Genomic DNA, 17,420 nt, shown 5'->3' on the forward strand with positions numbered 1-17,420 from the left:
CATAAGAAAATAAACACATCCAAAAGGCCAGGCGTGGCGGACCAATACAGGGAGGTTTGGGGAAGGGAGGGGAAGGTGGTTTGGGGAAGGGAAGGAAGGGGAGGGCCCCACCATCCCGGGGCCACACTGCCCCCTAGAGGTGATACTACGAGTCGCAGCCTGGCAGACTAGGAATAAATTCCCGGCCGTTTACCGGCTTTGTCAAACACATTTAGGCCGTCTGCGAGCAACAACAGAGGCGAGCGGCGACAGCTGGCGACTGTTTATTCTTGGAAGTGGAGTCAGAGGGGCGTCTGCGCTTCCTTGATCATGAAGCAAGCGGCCATTACGGTGAGCGGCGGCACGCTAATCACCCAGGGCCCAGTTTGCGAAGAGCCAGGACGAAGGCGCGGGAAGGGTTAAGCTCAGTCCCGTGCCGCGTTCCCCTTTTGCTCCGTCAAGGCCCATTAAACCGACTGCACCGCAGCAATATGGCACCATCAATTACAGGCACGCCGCTATCAATGTGCACAGGCAGGGCCGTATAAACAGGATGGACGGCCACATAAAAGGCGGGCGGCCCATGGACTTTAAAATGACCCCTGAAGCCGCATACCGCCTCTCCATTTACACACATGCATGCGGCTATACAAACAAAACATGCAGTTCAGCTCTACTTTCACTCCAATCAAGAAGGATCCCTGCAACAATTTGGGCATGTAAAGTGGGGGAGGGGCACAGGTGGAAGGTGGGGGGGGGCATAAATTCAGCGTTACTCTACTGCCCCCATGTGGCACAAATCAACAATTCAGTTCATGCAGTAAGGACATCCAAAGTTGAACCCAGTGTGTTCTTGATTCTGCTGAAATTAGAACATGGTTCACCACTACATTACCTTCCAAATAATTATGCAAAATACATGTTTTCCTCAGTAGTTGATGCAAATGGGTGTCAGAATCTTTTTCATGTCATCAACTGTTAGATTTGAATGTTCTGTTCAGCTCTGGTTGGCTGTTCTGACACCCTGCATAGAAATTCATGACAGGTCCTAAAACTCACAAACAAGTTCAATAGATGTAAGATTTGTCCAATGTTATAATATAACTTGGCCAGTTATGATGTTTTTATTGAAATAGGTTTAAGACCTCCCCTTTTTTCAAAATTACTATCATTGAGAGGTCTGTTAAAAAAAACATTCAATTTATAATGTAAACGTTGGTGACCACAAAATGTTGCTGACTGTCATTTGCATTGACTATCGGTATATAAGATCAGAGAATAAATGAAATAATTTGCATAATAATTTGTAACACAGTGTAAACATGATACCAGTCACGCAGGATCCAAATTAAAATCCTTTATGAACCAAAAAAAAACCAGGCGGTAACAAAAATTAACTCAGTAGAAATTACGACCAACAAGAATTTAGTGGAGGGGGGGGGTGTTTGGTGGGCAACGAGATTTAAATTTTTTTAAAAAGGACAAAAATCTAAGTGCTATAGGTAAGCTCCAAATCAAGTCATTTGCTTACAAAAAGATATGCAGTAGCAAGATGTCCTTGGGTGCAACTTTTTTTCCTTTCACTGCATCTCTCATTATTCCCAAAGGGCTTGAACTGTCTCGTCTACTACATACTTCCCTTGACAAATCTTGCACAAATCACGCAGAAAAAAGAAACCTTTCTTTTTAAAATTGTAGCAAATTAAACTATCCGAGAAATAAGACAGAAAAAACCCCCCGTCATTTTAAACTTTATTTTGAAAACAATGTTGCAGAATGTTTAAAGACCCGCACAGTAAATGCTGCCAGAGCGAGAACATTTATGATTTGTTAGAGAATGTTTATAAATAACAACTATAATCTAGACACATGCTGTGACCAGGGCTTGACACAAACTTTTTTGCTCACCATGCAGCCACTGCGGCTCATGGTTTCCCCACTAGACACAATTTTGTCATTGGATAATAGGGGTTATGCACATCCAACTTGTGTATTTGTTAAAACTGGTCGATGCACTTCCTTCCAGATCAGGTGAGTGGCGGAGCACTACAGCAGGAGACCAAGACAAAGCAACTTTAGAAATACTGAAAGTCTACACTACACCAAAAATATACCGTTCTTCATCCATATGTTCCCAGCAGGCCCAATAGTTGAAACACGGCATTCTGATTAATTTTGCGTTTGTGGAATATAAATTAAGCAGCAAAATGCACTCGTTTTTAGCCATCTCCGGGAGCTAAATCACCAATCACTGCTGACCTGTTTTCTGAATCTGGGCCGCGATTGGTCGCTGTGAGCAGTTGTGATGTCATTTTCAGTCCACGGAAGACAAAATGGCCGCAACGAGTGGCTTGACACTTATTCCACAAACTCAATATTTATCAGAATGCCGTGTTTCAACTAGTGGGCTTGCATAGAACATATTCTTGAAAAAAAATGTTTGCGTGGACTTCCACTTTAACTCAGGAAAGGATGGGAAACACTCATCTAAAAGAAACTGTACGTATCATATATGTGTTGAGTGGTTTACTCTGAAATGTGTGTGTGTATTAGAAAGAACTGTACATTAATGATATTAGTATTTATTTACATGATTGGTCTGTAGTAGTATTTACATCTGCGAAGAGGAGCTGCTGCTTCCAGAGCTCTTGGTCTTCTGCCCCCTGCTGGCGCTGGGCTGGCGCTGCGCCCGCTGGCCAGAGGCCTCCCGTGTCTTGTCAGCGGGATTCGTTGATGAAGATGATGCCGCTTTGCTTCGCACTGCTGATGAACCGTATGAAAATGTGGGAAAAGTGAAGCGATGACGCCAGGAGGAGAACAGCAAACACTCCGAGATGGGGAAAATACGCTTCGATGTGGAAAGTGTTGATTTAGTGAAGGCTATTAGGGTAATAAAATATTAGTGATGCAGACCAAAATATTTACTCATGCTGTTTCTACATAAATACACACCCCAAGTTGTACTATTTTCCTTATAATTATTTAAGTACTTTAAATGTGACCTCCTACACAATTCATTTTGCTATAAATTTGAAAGGTTTTGTTATTTTAAAAAAAAGTAAAGCTTTTGTTTTGTGTCTACTTAGTATTAGTCGTAGTAGTAATAGTAGTGTGTTAATCACACACACAAAACACACATTGTTACAATAATACAAAAACATTACACAAAAACAAACGCAGTAACACAGTACACAAAAGCTTGCAGACAACACACACACTCACTCTGAAACATAAAAAACACAACATACACTAACACATACTCACAATCACAGAGACAAATCAACACATCAAGCAACACACACGAATGCAAAAACGCACACACTGCATTAAAGCATGCACACAGACACACGCATGCATGGGCACACACCAAGGCCACAAGGATAGCAGAACAAAAGCAAACAAATAAGCAAGACCTTGAGTATGAGGAGCGCTGCCTACATCCTGGGTGCCATACACCGCCATCTTGGCACTGACCCTGGTGGCTCGGGGTCCGGGCCCTGCGGAGGCACCCGTTGGAATCTTAGCACTCTTGCCGGAGCTCAAACTCTCATCTTGTTGAGGTGTGAGGAAAAAAAACTGAGATTAGAATATGCAGACAGGCAGCTATTTTCATCATATTGCCCAGCCGACTCATAGTGAGACGTCCATTTTGAACACAATTTACATATCCACGCAAAGCACTAACCTCTGGCTTCTGCCTTGGTTGAGGGGATTCCGGTACCGTGGGAGGCCACGGCGGTGTCTCCACTGCAGCTTTCGGGGACCCTCTGGCCGGCACACATGGCCTTCAGAGTCTGGAAGACCGCTTGAGGGGCCACGTTCATCTTCAGCAAGTCCACAATGATCCTAGATGGACAACAAGGAGGTCAATAGGAGCATAAAGGTGTCAAGAGTAACACAAGCACTCAATATGGCTCTCAAGTCTTGACACTTGTCTTTTGTTTGTTAATGTCAGGACATTTTCGCATTTTACTCCAATGAATCAAAGGTCAAGGTGTGCCGAACATTTATGTTAATATATGCTTACTGTAGCCGTTACCTATTTTTCATATTCCTATTCATCATATGTCAAAAAGTGGTTCTGTTCCACATCGAATATGTCAGTGAATTGGTGGTATGAAAATGAAATTGGAATTGAATCCCCGCTCTCACTTGAACACCTCCTGGTCCACGGTGATGCCCGCAGCCTGGCTCAGCTCATACAGCTCACTCTCCTCGGCGTTCAGGATCTCCTTCTTCTTCATTGCATACTTCTGCACGGTGGTCGTAACCACCAACGCCGGGGAGTCCGCAGCGGAAGGTCCCGCTTGCTGCGACATCGCAGCAGGAACGTCTGCTAAATATTCAAATAAAATATTTCAAATACAAAAAAATAACGGGGCAAAACAAACAAATGTTAAACAAGTGTTGAACTGCTAGCTAGCTCGTCGTGAGTGTATCAAGCGCGTCATTGCCTCGCGTCGTTTCCAAAAACAAACAACGAAGGCATAATCGACAAACAAACGCGCACACACTTCAGAATTAAGTGTAGCAAAAAAAGCATACCGTTAAAGAACTTAATAGAGTCGTTCTCATCAACCACAGGCAAACTGAAGACAAACGAGGCGCGGTGCTCGTTGCGTCATCGCCATGCGACACTACGTATTGCAATATGGGATATGCAGTCCACGCGGATTAGTTGGCACGTGACGGTTATGTAGTGACGTATTTAATGAACATGGCGGCCAGCTATACAGTATTATTTATTATTTTTAACAGTTTTTAAAGTTATTAAATCCAAGCGAAAAATAATGAAGATATCAAATTAATTATAGACAGAATATCAACGTTTTACTGCTGTAAATGACGTACATTATGAACACACGTTATTGTCGCATTAAAAAAAAAAAAGGAAAAACACAGAACTCTTGCCAGAAGTGTGCTATTCGGCGCACTCTCACAACAGGGAAGTGCAAGTGTTATTTTATTTTATTTGTTTTATTTTTCTTTTCATTATTATTATTTTTTAATTGTATTGTATTTATGTATTTATTTATTTTTAGAGCTTTCATTTATATACATGGGAAATGCAAGTGTGCAGCGCTGGCACAGCTGGCAAAAGTATTCAAACTGTGTACTAAAGGGGGAGATTGGGGGAAAAAAATTGTCATATGTTAAAACTGTGTGTATACCCTGCCTGTAGATATTTAGTGACAAAACATAACGGGCCCCAACTTTCAATAGACATAATTTCTTAATTTTTTTACGGAATCAAATGCAACTTGAGGCATAACTAATTTATTGTGTTTAGAAAATTACATCAAAACATTATACTCATAGGGCTTTTCTTCTTCAAAAATCCATTTCAAATTTCGAAATCGAAATCTTCTTTCCGGCTAGGGCTAATTCTGATTGGCTGTTTACTATCCAACCGTAACTAAAAAGTGGGGAGAAACCGGGAAAAAAAACTGCTGCTGCTGTCTCAAGGGACAATAACGTTAAACCAAACAAAGATACTTGGAAAATAGATATTTTTGAATTATTACCACAACAATACGCCATACCCTTCCATCGACTGTTTGTGTTTGAGGATTCCCGGACGTCGTACTTACTGCTGTAAAATGCAATTGGATAGAAAACAGCCAATCAGAATTAGCCCTAATGTCCGACTCCGGATTTGTTAAGAATTGTGGCTCAATTATAATGCCTGTATCGCAAGCGTGAGTCAGCGTATAAGCGTAGTAGAGAGAAGAAGCAAGTATAAATGTAAAAACAATGTTGTGCGTCTGTGTGGACGGTTTTGTACACGTGAAACACATTTTTGAAAGCACAAAACATGCTTTTGTATGTGGTATTTCACATACATACATACACGCAAAACACATTTTTGTATGCGGTATTTGACATTACGCTGACGTAATTGTGGCATCAGTCTAATGCCATAGTGGAGGCGCATAGAACATAGTATTGTTAAGAAAATTTGGGGGTTGACTTCCGCTTTAAGGCCAATGATAAGAGAATTTCTTGCTTCATCATTGTCTCAATGCTCCCTCATTCCTCCATGTCGCTCTGTCCCTAGGTTTTCCATCTTATCAATCCAACATCAAGATCTCAACTGTGGTTGGGAGTAAAAGTAAAAGGACATCAGTAAAATACATTCTCAAGTAAAATAGTCTACAGCTACCTGAAAAATCTATTTAAGTACAGTGTTGAAGTACAATACGTCCCACGAGTGGTGTTAAGAAAGTGCTAAGTCGATGATGGTATAGCATTTCCTTTATGTAAGCATTGTACGGCTGAGCTGCATTCAACTGCTGAATGTGCTCTGCTAGTGAGAGGGAGATTGCGAGAGAGGCACAGAGGTTGAAAGTGAGATGCTCTTGTACTGCATAATGGTGATCAATCAAGATGAGAACGTCGCTACATTGCATTGTGATGCATGGCTCTTTGTGGATCGTAAGAGGGTGAGCTGTTGAAATGTCCTCACGGCGCAAAGCAGCTTCAGCAATGGTTCAGGTAACAATGATTGTATTCTTTAACTGGCTTTTATGTCTATAAATGAAAGAGCATCTTCAAATGACGTTCAAGTCCAGTCAAATCAAGTGCTCAGATTTTATGAAGTTAACACTTCAGAAATGACTCTTCCAAATTTTGTGAAAGAAGTCTGTGGTGAAGAGACAAGAGCCAAGTGCGGCAGCTGGCCGCTTTTAGAGGGAAACTTGAGCAGTAATTATAGAGTAAGTTCGGTCCGTGTAGTGAGACTTGACATTTTGGGGATGGTTCTTGCTTAAAACAGTTTATGCCGGACGGCCAAACCCTCCTCGGCTTGATGTCCCTCCTCTTTATGTGGGACGGCCTCAGCGATATGATGGTCAAAAGCATTGCAATAGACAAAAAGAACATTTAAAAACAGAGAGGGTGAGGAGCACCGAGGACAGGCTTGAAGGTGGATAAGGTATCATTGAGATATCATTTTGCATACAGGCTTGAGAAGGCTAGTTATATTTTCTTTCGCAAGTGTAGTAACATAAAGGTTCTCCACTTTAGGTGTTCTTCGCTACCTGGAGACTGACCACAGTAGTCAACTGGACTTCTCTAAGAGCCTTCAAAACAGCATCAACATTAAGCGGCTAAGCCTTAAGAGGAGGCCTCGAGTGGCCATCGGCAATGCGGAAAAAACGCAAAGCAGCGTTTCGTCCAGCCAGTGGCATTCAGCGGAGTCCCTGTCGTCCTCGAGCAGTGACGACACAAGACTCCTGGGTCGACCTCCTCTTCCTCCACCGCATGGATCCACCGCCGACAGACATCCTTCCAGAAATGAAGGGCCAGATCGCAGTGGCGAATTGAAGTCCTCACCTGCTTCAAGAGCTCCTTCTTTGCAAAAACAAAACCCTTTGTTGGAGCAGACCATCGCTGAGCAAAACCTAAACCTGGAGCAGGAGTCAACGAGCCACTCCCTTGGTGCCCGCCGCCGACTGGCCAGCTTTGGAGGCGTTAGCTCCCCTGGTTCTCTCTCTCGCTTCACTGGTTTGAGCGCTTACGATGACAACAACAGTGATGGCAAGGCTCCCGGCATCAGCAGGGATATGCATGGACTTCTTGGCTACTCACTTGGGAGCAGGGGCAGCACGGGCTGCCTCCAGTCGAGCCCTCAGGGATCTGGAAGAAACACCCCGGTCTCGACTGTCGGCCCAACGCAGCTGCTGAATGTCCGTGACCAAATGGTGGTGGCCCTGCAGAAGCTGAGGGAGCTAGAGGAGCAAGTGAAGATCATTCCGTTACTCAAGGTAAAAATCTCGGTCCTTCAGGAGGAAAAGAAGCAACTGGCCTCTCAACTCAAGGTCCAGAATAAGGACACGGAGGGGAGTACTGAGGAAGAATTGCAGGCCAAAGAGAAGAGGGATTGCTATGGCTTCAGCGACAGAGATGAGGAGATGCTGGCACTTGAAAGAGCCATGAAGACTGGACATTATCCAACGTGGCAAGGAAGAAGCCGTTGCCATAAGGATGATAAGACAGTTGAGGAAGAAGCCGTGAAAGAACGCAGTCATACTTCCATGACACCACAGTTTCAACGTAGACGTAGCGCGGAATTAGAAGCAGAGGTTCAAGCGCAGCAACAAGTCATCGTTGCCTTAAAGGAGAAAAATGTTCACTTGGAGGCAGACTTGAAGGAATCCTCTCTCCAGGCTGAGATGAACCGGCTGAAATTGGAGCTTCAGGCTGCAGGAGCTAGAAACCGAGTAGACAAAGCCTCCTCTGCCAGGCCATCCAGTGCAAGCTGCAGCACCGAGGCAAGGCCGGACACCACGAGCCGAGGGGTGGGCAACCACATCGAGCTCAAAGACGCCAGCGCGGGGGATGCCATACAGGTGAAGAATGTGGCTATATCGTGTTGTGGCCCCGAGCTGAAAAATGTCGGCATTGGCCCGGATCTAGCCATGAGCCACTGGGAGGTGCGAGAGCGGGCAGAAACCAGGGAGAAGGGCGTGGGGGTGCACATTTTGACAAACTCTCAAGGAGTTGGAGTGGAGGTGAAGCAAAGTGATGCCCAAAGCAACACGGAAATACCGTGGCAGAATCTGGAGCGTAAGGAACTCATGTCAGTCGCATGCGGGGACTGTTCTGTAAATGTGATCATAAGCCAGGCAAAGGACATGGTTTCTCGAGGCATGGTGACAGATCCGGTCAAAGGTCATGGACTGACGGCATCACCACACACAACGTCCCAGCGTACCAACACCGCGTCCGGCTCCGTGTCTCGTTTCACAAACACAAGACATGCCATCAGCACAGACTCGAGCACAAATACTTCCGTCCTCAGAAGCCAACACAAGCACACCAACACCACCAAGGCTGCCACGACCAGAACAGTATCAGTCGGCAAAGGGGTCAAAGATGTCAAGTGCATCCCGAAGACACGCACAGTTGGTGTCGGAACCAGCCCCCTGGAAGGAAATGTCCCCAAACCAAATACCCGAGACATTGGTGTAGGTTTCATGAGCATTCATGAGAACTACCTGGTTGGCCTTAAAACACAAAACATGGCCTCTGGACCATCCCATCTACCTGACCCGGTGAACACTAGAAGCATCGGCGTCGGTGAGGGGAGGATACGGGATCTGTCTGGTTCGAACGGTGCGGCCGGTCAGCAGGTTGCATTGTCTCAGCGCAATTCCGCTGTGGACACTGGCATTGAAAAGCTACCAGCAGTACTCAAGCCACGTAGTGGCCCTCAAACCGAGTGTTTCGCTGAACAAAAAAACAGCTCATCACTATCAGCCAGTAACAAAGCTGCAGCTCAAGGAGGTTCATTGGATTCAGGTAGACCTTTTCCTTGGAAATACTGTACATCCAAATATTCATGTACAGTGGGCGCATGACCAAATATGCATACGTGTACGGTACGGCGCTGCCAAAACGAGTTCATTACACACCATTTGTAAACTTGAAATGTTGTATGTTGGCACCATCATAAACCAGGCACTCCATGCATTACCCTATAACACCACTAGGCAGAGGTGGGGAACTCAAGTCACATGACTTCAATCAAGTCAGATTCAAGTGGCCAATTTTAAGACTTCGGACAACATTTAGCGTTTGTTTTGAAAAACTAGATTTGACTTTGACTTGGTATTCAGGAAACTTGACTTAACTTGCTTGATTTTTGTCACAGTAACTTGGGACTTGGTATTAAAACCTGAAACTTTCTCATAACAAACCCGTGAGTTACTCCCACCTCTGCCACGATGTGTGAAATACTTTTTTTTATTACCTTTCAAAATCCCTCTTGTTGCCTTTCCTCTGCCGCAGCCAACAGAGAAATCCAACCGCCAGCAGGCTCCTGCAACACCTGTCAACAGGGTGGATCTGACTCCGAGGTGAAAAGAATGATACAGCTGTTAGAACAACAGACGTCATCCGCTGTGAAAGGTAAATAACCATAAATCGCTTCAAAATATGACGACATTATCACGCGGCGGTTTAAAATTCTGCCTGTGCGGGCGAGACCTCTTTTACGTTCTCACGCTTCAGTTAAACTTACCCTTTTAGCTTTGGAGGAAGTGGCTGCCTTTTGAGACACTCGCAATGTTTGGAATGCTATCTGGTTTTAGAAGTCATTTTGCTGCACAGCAATTTGTGGTCACGGATCTAAAATTGAACGTCTCGGTCAGGAGCAAGACGCAGTGCGAGTGCAAACGTTCTCTTGCACGATGCGCATCTCGGATTTAGAATGAGAAGAAAAACACGAATCCTTGAGCTAACTGACAGAAGTGAACGTGAACATCAGAGAGAATAGTCACCAGTGTCGTATATAATAAAAAAACAGACGTGTGAGTGAGACAAAAGAAGCAGCCAAAATACTGTTGGTAGCTGCATGGTAGAGTCATAACAGCGGCAGTGTTGATTATAAGTTGTTCAACTACAATCTATTTTGCGTCTAGACGGATCAACTCTTTTCGGTGTCCCACGCAAGGCCATGAAAAAGGAAAACGGCGAGCATGGCTGCAGCAACACCAGGAAAAACATGAGGTTCATGAGGGCGGCCAGCGGGTACGCACCTCTTCCGTCTTTTTTTATACTGTATTAGCAGCAACATTTATCAGTGATGGGAATTACCTACCAGTAAATTATTTTATTTTATTTTTTTTAGACGAGTTGTATATTTACGTAAGTACTGTGCACAGTGTGATTACTTTTGCTCGCTCTGCAATACATGACTTTATCTGATTATTCTACAAAGGTTGAACCCACCTTCCAAGCTCTCCACTGCTGACAACGCAGAGGAGGTGGGGCCGAACAGGAAGTCGCGGGAAGCTCATGTAGATGCCACGCCTGTGAGACGGATCAAAAGCGTCGCTAGCAGCAAGGCATCCAAAGGGTCAGCCAAATCACAAATCACCAAGAGGTAGGGCTACGGTCATGTTCTTGGCGGCGCTTTCGTGCATGTAAGCTAGTGGCCTAATGTAAAAGTTAGGAGGGTTGGTCAACAAACAAAATGTCTAATTCTAGATCCATTGCGTACAGTCAATCATCGTTCGGTAAAGCAGTTTTTACGTTGCATTATTGGTTTCGTAGTTTGCGTGTCATCCGCGTGTCACATCGCACCCTTAAAAAAAGATGTTGGGACCTGTTAGGGAATCAGTGGAAGAGGTGTTTCCCAGCATGCTTTGCTGTAGTCACAATTATCACATATGACTATGTTATCATGCCTCTTTATCATCCATCCATTATCGATACCGCTTATCCTCACAAGGGTCGCGGGGCGTGCTGGAGCATATCCCAGCTGTCTTCGGGCAGTAGGCGGGGAACACCCTGAATTGGTTGCCAACCAATCGCAGGGCACACAGAGATAAACATCCGCACTCACAATCACACCTAGGGGCAATTTAGAGAGTCCAATCAACTTACCATGCATGTTTGTGGAATGTGGGAGGAAACCGGAGTACCCGGAGTAAACCCACGCAGGCACGGGGAGAACATGCAAACACCACACAGGAAGGCCGGAGCCGGGATCGCACCCACGACCTCTGAACTGTGAGGCGGACGTGCTAAGCAGTCGACCACCGTGCCGCCCCCTCTTTATCATGTTGTTTTGAATAAGCACCGTGTAATTGTTAAAATTGCTGTTGTTTCTAGTCATCTACAGTTACTGAGACGTTTAGTGGTGGTGAATCTCTCACATTTAACTGCACTACTGATTGTGAAGGTCCAGGGCAGATTAGATTGAAATGGCAGCACATGGAGGCTGAAGTCTTGGTTAGACAAAAATAATCTAACATGCACATCCACAGCAAAGAAAAACGTTACGAAATCAGGAAATTAGATTGTTAGGAATAATTTCATAACATTTGTACCCGATGTTGCTCTTTGTGTCCAGATGCAAGTTTAGTGAGAAGATGATGTCCGCTTGCCAGGCCTTGAAGACACACCTGAGTGACGGCAAGCGCTTGCCCAGCAGGGAGCTGGTGAGTTTATGCGAAATGCTAAGATGCTAAAGTGCATGCTGTGGCTGTGATGGGGCGAGTGAGTTCAAGTATGCTGCAAGAAGTCTCAAGAAGCCGTTCCCGAAAAGCCATCAGAAGGCAGCCCTTTCGGTTTGAAGCTGATCTGATCAACTGATTTTTCAAAGATGGACTATTCTTAAAAATTTTGGCTGATTGCCGCTCAATTTGAACCACTTAGACTAGACAGATGGGCGATACAAATTTGTGAGAACCTTCTTTCGTCAGAGTCTGCTGAAACGCCATAAAATATAAAAAACTTTATTAACTCAGCTCACTAATTCAACACCCAAAGCCAGTTTGGCTTATCGACATGAAAGTGCTTGTCTGAGTAGACCCACAAAAAATCTCAAAAAGACACAGTAAAGCGGACGTTTTGGCATTGATGCTGCCATTTTAAATTTTGGCCAATGCAAACTCGTCCAAGAGATTTGGTCAGATTGGTACTAGATTTTAAGCATGTACACTGGATGCCACAAAATCCAGTTTAAGAAACATGAAATTGGGTAGGCATGATTAGACCAACAAAAAGTCTCAAAAAGCCCCGGGTGAAAAGACACTGGAAGGCGACCATTTTGGTTTGAAGCGGACATTTTGAGTCATTATAACTAGCAACAGAAGTTAAGAACTTGACCAAATTTGAGTTTCTTGTCTTCCCTGCAGCGCGACTGCCTGCAGACGGTCCAGCAGGAGTGGTTCTCCGTGTCCAGCCCCAAGTCAGCGTCCGTCGAGTCCGTGGAGGACTACTTGTCCGGCTTCCGCGTCATCTCGCCCTCGCTGCTGCGACATGTTGCCAACATGGCCGACAGCAACGGCAATACAGCGCTGCACTACAGCGTGTCGCACTCCAACTTTGGCGTAGTCCAGAAGCTGCTGGATGCCGGTACAGTCCGCACATTCAGTTCACCCTCAAATTTAAGCATGTCCGAGAAAGAGGGATTATCTTTTAAGAGTTGGACATCGTTTATAGCTTAGTAGGGTTGAATAAAGGCCGGGGAATGACAAATTTAGTGTCTGCAATTGGTACACTAAACCAGAAGTAAGACTTGTAATTTAAGGTCACGTCCTACACTGACTATTATACTGAGTGAAGGACATCAGAGCATTAGAGGCAGAGGTTTTCTGTACATTTCTGTCAATCAGTGCCCACAAACAAAGGCAAAAAGTAACTCTCAGTCACCATCCTTGCAATTTAGAGCCCTTTGTCTAAAGTAAATGTGGTCCACATTTGTTAACGATGGGACAAAATCTGTGGGAGTTCAACTTGAAGGGCCCCTGGACGTATTCAAAATTACCTGAAAATGGAAGCTTCAAACCAAAAGGACAGACTTATTCTCTTGTCTTTTCATGTTCTGGTTCTTGAGGCTTTTTGTCAGTCTAATCATGACAGATATGCCTATCGAATTTCATGTTGCTAAGTGAATCTGCCTCTGGATGTTTTTTTGTTGTTTTTTTTATGGGCAAACCCTTCAAAATGGTATTCATTTAAAATTGAAGTCAGCTCCAACAGGCAATTAATATTTACAGTATGTCAGCGTGGTGAGTGTGATGTTGAAAACAAACTGTCATCAGCAGACGTGTGCGATGCCAACAAGCAAAACAAAGCGGGGTACACGCCCATCATGCTGGCCGCGCTTGCCGCCGTGGACCGACCGGATGACATGAACGTGGTTGAGCAGCTCTTCGATAGAGGGGACGTCAACGCCAAAGCCAGCCAGGTCAGTCAACCTTTTATCTTACACCTTATTTGAATTCATTCTTCTTTTTTTATTTATTTTATTTATTAATCCATTTTCTATAGCAGTTGTCCTCGTTAGAACCTCATCTAATGAGGCTTTGGTGACTCAAATTTACACTAATTGAACATGTACAACCTTCAGTTAACTTTAGCTGACTTTTGGTGAGTGAGGCGGGATACACCCCAGACTGGTCGCCAGTCAATCGCAGGGCACATAATAACAAACACATTCACCCTCACATTCTTACCTAAGGACCATTTAATGTCTTCAATGAACCTGACATGTTTTTAGAATGTTTTTTTTTTTTAGGGAATTTTATCGCATTTTATTATATTGATTTCTACTATATCTGTTTCACATTTCTTACTTCCAATAGGAAATAATGCAAAGTGAACTAATTCACTGCACAGTCTGATCACTGAACATACTCTGGTACAGTATACAACTAAAATAAAGTAAAAACTATAGACGCCTGACCAACAGTCATGGCGAGGGAACATAAATGACTGGAAAAATGTGTCATTTTTATGCTAGTCTTTGTCGACAATGCTTTTAGTGACATTGTGTTTACAATAGCATCTCCTTGGCAAAATTAACCTGTGTGGTGTATTTAAAGTCCCTCTAAAGAGAAAATAAACATATTCTAAACTTGACACACCAGAGAAGAGTCTTGTTAACCACCCTGTCGAATTTGAATGATTCAACAAAACACCTAGGATTAAAGTCAGGTTTTGAAATTATATATACAGTGTATTTTTTCCAAGCAAATGTCACTGCTCTCAAAAGATGTGGGCATGTCCATTGAATGCGTGAGACCAAGCCTCCAGTGGCTGAAAGATTTCCCACTGGGTTGTTGTGGGACTTTTCGGACACTAGCTGGTGAGCTACTGCTTAAACTAAGTAATGACAACTAAGTAATTTGCAATTGCGCCAGATAACGACTTATTAGTTCTTGTATAGTGGAGGAGGTTAAGCTCATGCCGGATGCCAGAGAGGGTCGCTCGTCACAGTATTAGCCACAATCAAAAAAATCCCCAAAACTGAAACACGATACATTATAAATTATATGGTGAACGACACTACATAATTCAGTACTACCGGTACATAGTTCTCAGTCTTTGCAGGTTTTCAGCAATTATTGTTAAAAATGTATAATTAATTTAAAAAACATTTTTTTTCTGAATTCTCGAGTGACTTCACGCATTTTGTGTGGCTCAACTGTAATTGTCGCCGTGTGCCAATCAGGCTGGTCAGACGGCGCTGATGCTTGCCGTGAGCCACGGCCGCATGGAGATGGTGCGGGCGCTGCTGGCCCGCGGCGCCGTGGTCAACGCTCAGGATGACGAGGGCTCCACGGCGCTGATGTGCGCCAGCGAGCACGGCCACGCCGCCATGGTGAAGCTGCTGCTGGATCAGCCCGAGTGTGATGCCGCTCTGACGGACAGCGTGAGTGACGCGGGCCAAAGCACGACTGACGCAAATGTGATGACAGTTTTTCGTGATAAATGACACCGCGCACAGTAGAAATAAACATGATGACTGACACACATATTCTAGGTACTGTATGTACCTGTGTGTCATATTGAAAGCATGATAACCATCAACTTGCACCAAAAAAATAACAAATAAGTAGAAGCTCGATGGCCAATGGGCACGTATGTTTCATATAATTAATCCAAGCGCTACTCTCTACATTTATTCGTGATCACCTTGTACAGTAAATACGATGCAGAGAAATAATCCACAAATTGCAGTGAAGGCACATGATGGCGCACCTAACCGGCTGTTACAAGGAGGACACAGCAGATGGCAGCAGAGTGGAGTTTAATGAAGCCCGCACTGCTTCTCCCATGTACGCCATAAATGTCATTTTTGTGTCCAGGATGACAGCACGGCCTTGTCTATCGCCTTGGAGGCGGGACACAATGACATCGCCGTGCTTCTCTACGCACACGCCAACTTCACCAAAGCACATGCTGAGGTATGTGCAGCATGTGGGAATTTGTTTTTATTTATTTATTTATTTGGTCATAAAAAGAGTACACGTACTGTGTCTTTCTGTGTGTGTGTGTGTGTAACAGGCTCTTCACTGTGGAAGGTCCTAATTCCTTTCCGGATACAGGATGAACGCAAGTCGATCAGGAATTTGCCAATGACTGTTGCCTTAACGTTTAGCATTTTGTGTTGGCTTGGGTGCATAGGTAACACAAATAAGGCTCGCTAAATGTATCTTTCATTATATACAAGCAACAATCTGTAGTCATTTGGGATTCACGCTAATGAAGTTGGAAATGACATTGTGTACCAAATTCCAATGATTCATGATGGGTGCCACCTCGCACAACAGAACAACTGTATAGAAATAATCTACAAATTCCAAAAAACAAGTCCATGGTTTGCTTGCTCAATGTAGCCTATTATCATATAATTTAGTTAAAGGGAAGTCACGTCGGAAAAGCTCTTTTCAATAATATGTCCTATGCGCCGCCACTAGCCTAAACACGGGATTCTGATTAATATTGCGTTTGTGGAGTACGAATTAAGCAGAAAAATCCACAAGGTTTTATCCATCTCAGGGGGCGGCCATTTTGACACTTGCTGTCGACTGAAAATGACGTCAGAGTGCCTAAGGGTTTGGTCATGTGACCTTCACATGCTGAGCCTTGAGCAACCAGCATGTCATTTCCAGTGGCCAGTAAGTGTCAGTACAAGGCAAAATGAGTGCCCCCTGAGATGGATCAAAATTGATTGCTTTTTTCTGCTTAATTCATATAACGCAAACATAATATTAATCAGATTACCATGTTTGGACTTGTGAGGGCGCATAGAACGTAATATTGTAAAGAACATTTTTAACTTGACCATCCCCTTTAATGCATTTGCTCCTCTCGCCAGTTCTTCATGATAACCAGCACATTTAATGCAAAAACTCCTGTCGGCAGTTTGTCATGCTAACCGCCACCTTGCACAATAGAAATAAACAGAACGAGTACCAAGTGATGCGTTTTCTGTCATAAAATACTTGTGTGTGCGTGCACGTTTGTGTGAGAGTGAGAGTGGTTTCCCAGCAAGTGCAATCAAATCAAATCATATACAAGCGCTGCCAACCATCAATTGGCTGTTGCCACGGCAACAGGCAGTGGTTTTTGAGCGGTTCCCGGTAAAACATACAAATGATGCTGGTTTCATCGCATTTATCTGCTCAGACAACACCGGGACTCAATTAGATTTCAGTCAGATGTTAAGAAGACTTCAAAAATCTCATTATTATTGGATTTATTCAGTATTCAACTAGTTACTATTGCATTCTTGGACTTGTGATATGAACAGAGCCTGCCTTGGATGCTCATTCGCATGACAATGTAAGAAAAAACACAGAAAAATGCATTACTACTATCATCAGTTATTTATAGGGTTGCTAGTGCTACGGTGGAAGTTCTAAAGTCATTAAAAGGGTCTAAAATGTGCCTTTCACTCTGCCATCCCAAAATCAGAACGAGAACTCAGGATGAAAATCAGCCCAATTATCAAAATGTGTGTACCCCCTGTGTACCACGATTAACTATATGAGTGTACCGGGCTTTAGATGACGAACATAATAGGGGCTACTTGTCACATGAGACCCTTGATAATCAGTCCTTTGCTGGCTCAAAATCACTCTGATTATCGTTATGTGTGTACTGGGCTTCAGATGGCCGGGGTGAAAAGGTATGCATCA

General features: G+C 44.0%; 2 protein-coding genes across 4 annotated transcripts; one reads left to right on the forward strand and one right to left on the reverse strand.

Moving 5' to 3' along the window:
* Nucleotides 1–1,718: 1,718 nt before the first annotated feature.
* On the reverse strand, nt 1,719–10,747 carry mzt2b (mitotic spindle organizing protein 2B). Of its 3 annotated transcripts, none has more exons than XM_086054184.1 (7): nt 10,714–10,747; nt 9,734–9,828; nt 4,132–4,315; nt 3,665–3,825; nt 3,393–3,530; nt 2,595–2,739; nt 1,719–2,025 (listed from the first exon to the last, which is right to left on the reverse strand). In XM_086054184.1, exons 3-7 carry the CDS (start codon nt 4,296–4,298, stop codon nt 2,007–2,009), a joined length of 630 nt encoding a protein of 209 aa, XP_085910310.1. In that variant the 5' UTR covers nt 4,299–4,315; nt 9,734–9,828; nt 10,714–10,747; the 3' UTR covers nt 1,719–2,006. The 3 variants fall into 3 exon arrangements, with proteins under 3 accessions (XP_085910310.1, XP_085910308.1, XP_085910311.1); XM_086054182.1 differs by having other exon boundaries at nt 2,595–2,742; nt 10,714–10,740; XM_086054185.1 differs by having other exon boundaries at nt 2,570–2,742; nt 10,714–10,738.
* On the forward strand, nt 6,351–17,058 carry LOC147135436 (KN motif and ankyrin repeat domains 1-like). Its single transcript, XM_086054272.1, has 11 exons — nt 6,351–6,414; nt 7,006–9,060; nt 9,688–9,891; nt 10,404–10,512; nt 10,703–10,867; nt 11,840–11,927; nt 12,627–12,846; nt 13,539–13,681; nt 14,948–15,148; nt 15,585–15,683; nt 15,784–17,058. Exons 1-11 carry the CDS (start codon nt 6,351–6,353, stop codon nt 15,805–15,807), a joined length of 3,372 nt encoding a protein of 1,123 aa, XP_085910398.1. The 3' UTR covers nt 15,808–17,058.
* Nucleotides 17,059–17,420: the final 362 nt, after the last annotated feature.

This window comes from Filicampus tigris, chromosome 15 (assembly GCF_054856515.1).
Source record: "Filicampus tigris isolate MCC_2025a chromosome 15, RoL_Ftig_1.0, whole genome shotgun sequence".
In the NCBI taxonomy this organism is placed as follows: domain Eukaryota; kingdom Metazoa; phylum Chordata; class Actinopteri; order Syngnathiformes; family Syngnathidae; genus Filicampus; species Filicampus tigris.

Excerpts from the sequence above, each read along its gene's own strand:
- mzt2b (XM_086054182.1), bottom strand. The coding sequence starts at position 4,298 with ATGTCGCAGCAAGCGGGACCTTCCGCTGCGGACTCCCCGGCGTTGGTG. Across the intron at positions 3,826-4,131 it reads GTGGACCAGGAGGTGTTCAA|GATCATTGTGGACTTGCTGA; the intron begins GTGAGAGCGGGG and ends TTGTCCATCTAG. Across the intron at positions 2,743-3,392 it reads CAGCGCTCCTCATACTCAAG|CAGTGCGAAGCAAAGCGGCA; the intron begins GTCTTGCTTATT and ends ACGGTTCATCAG.
- LOC147135436 (XM_086054272.1), top strand. The coding sequence starts at position 6,351 with ATGGTGATCAATCAAGATGAGAACGTCGCTACATTGCATTGTGATGCA. Across the intron at positions 10,868-11,839 it reads AAATCACAAATCACCAAGAG|ATGCAAGTTTAGTGAGAAGA; the intron begins GTAGGGCTACGG and ends CTTTGTGTCCAG. Across the intron at positions 15,684-15,783 it reads TCACCAAAGCACATGCTGAG|GCTCTTCACTGTGGAAGGTC; the intron begins GTATGTGCAGCA and ends TGTGTGTAACAG.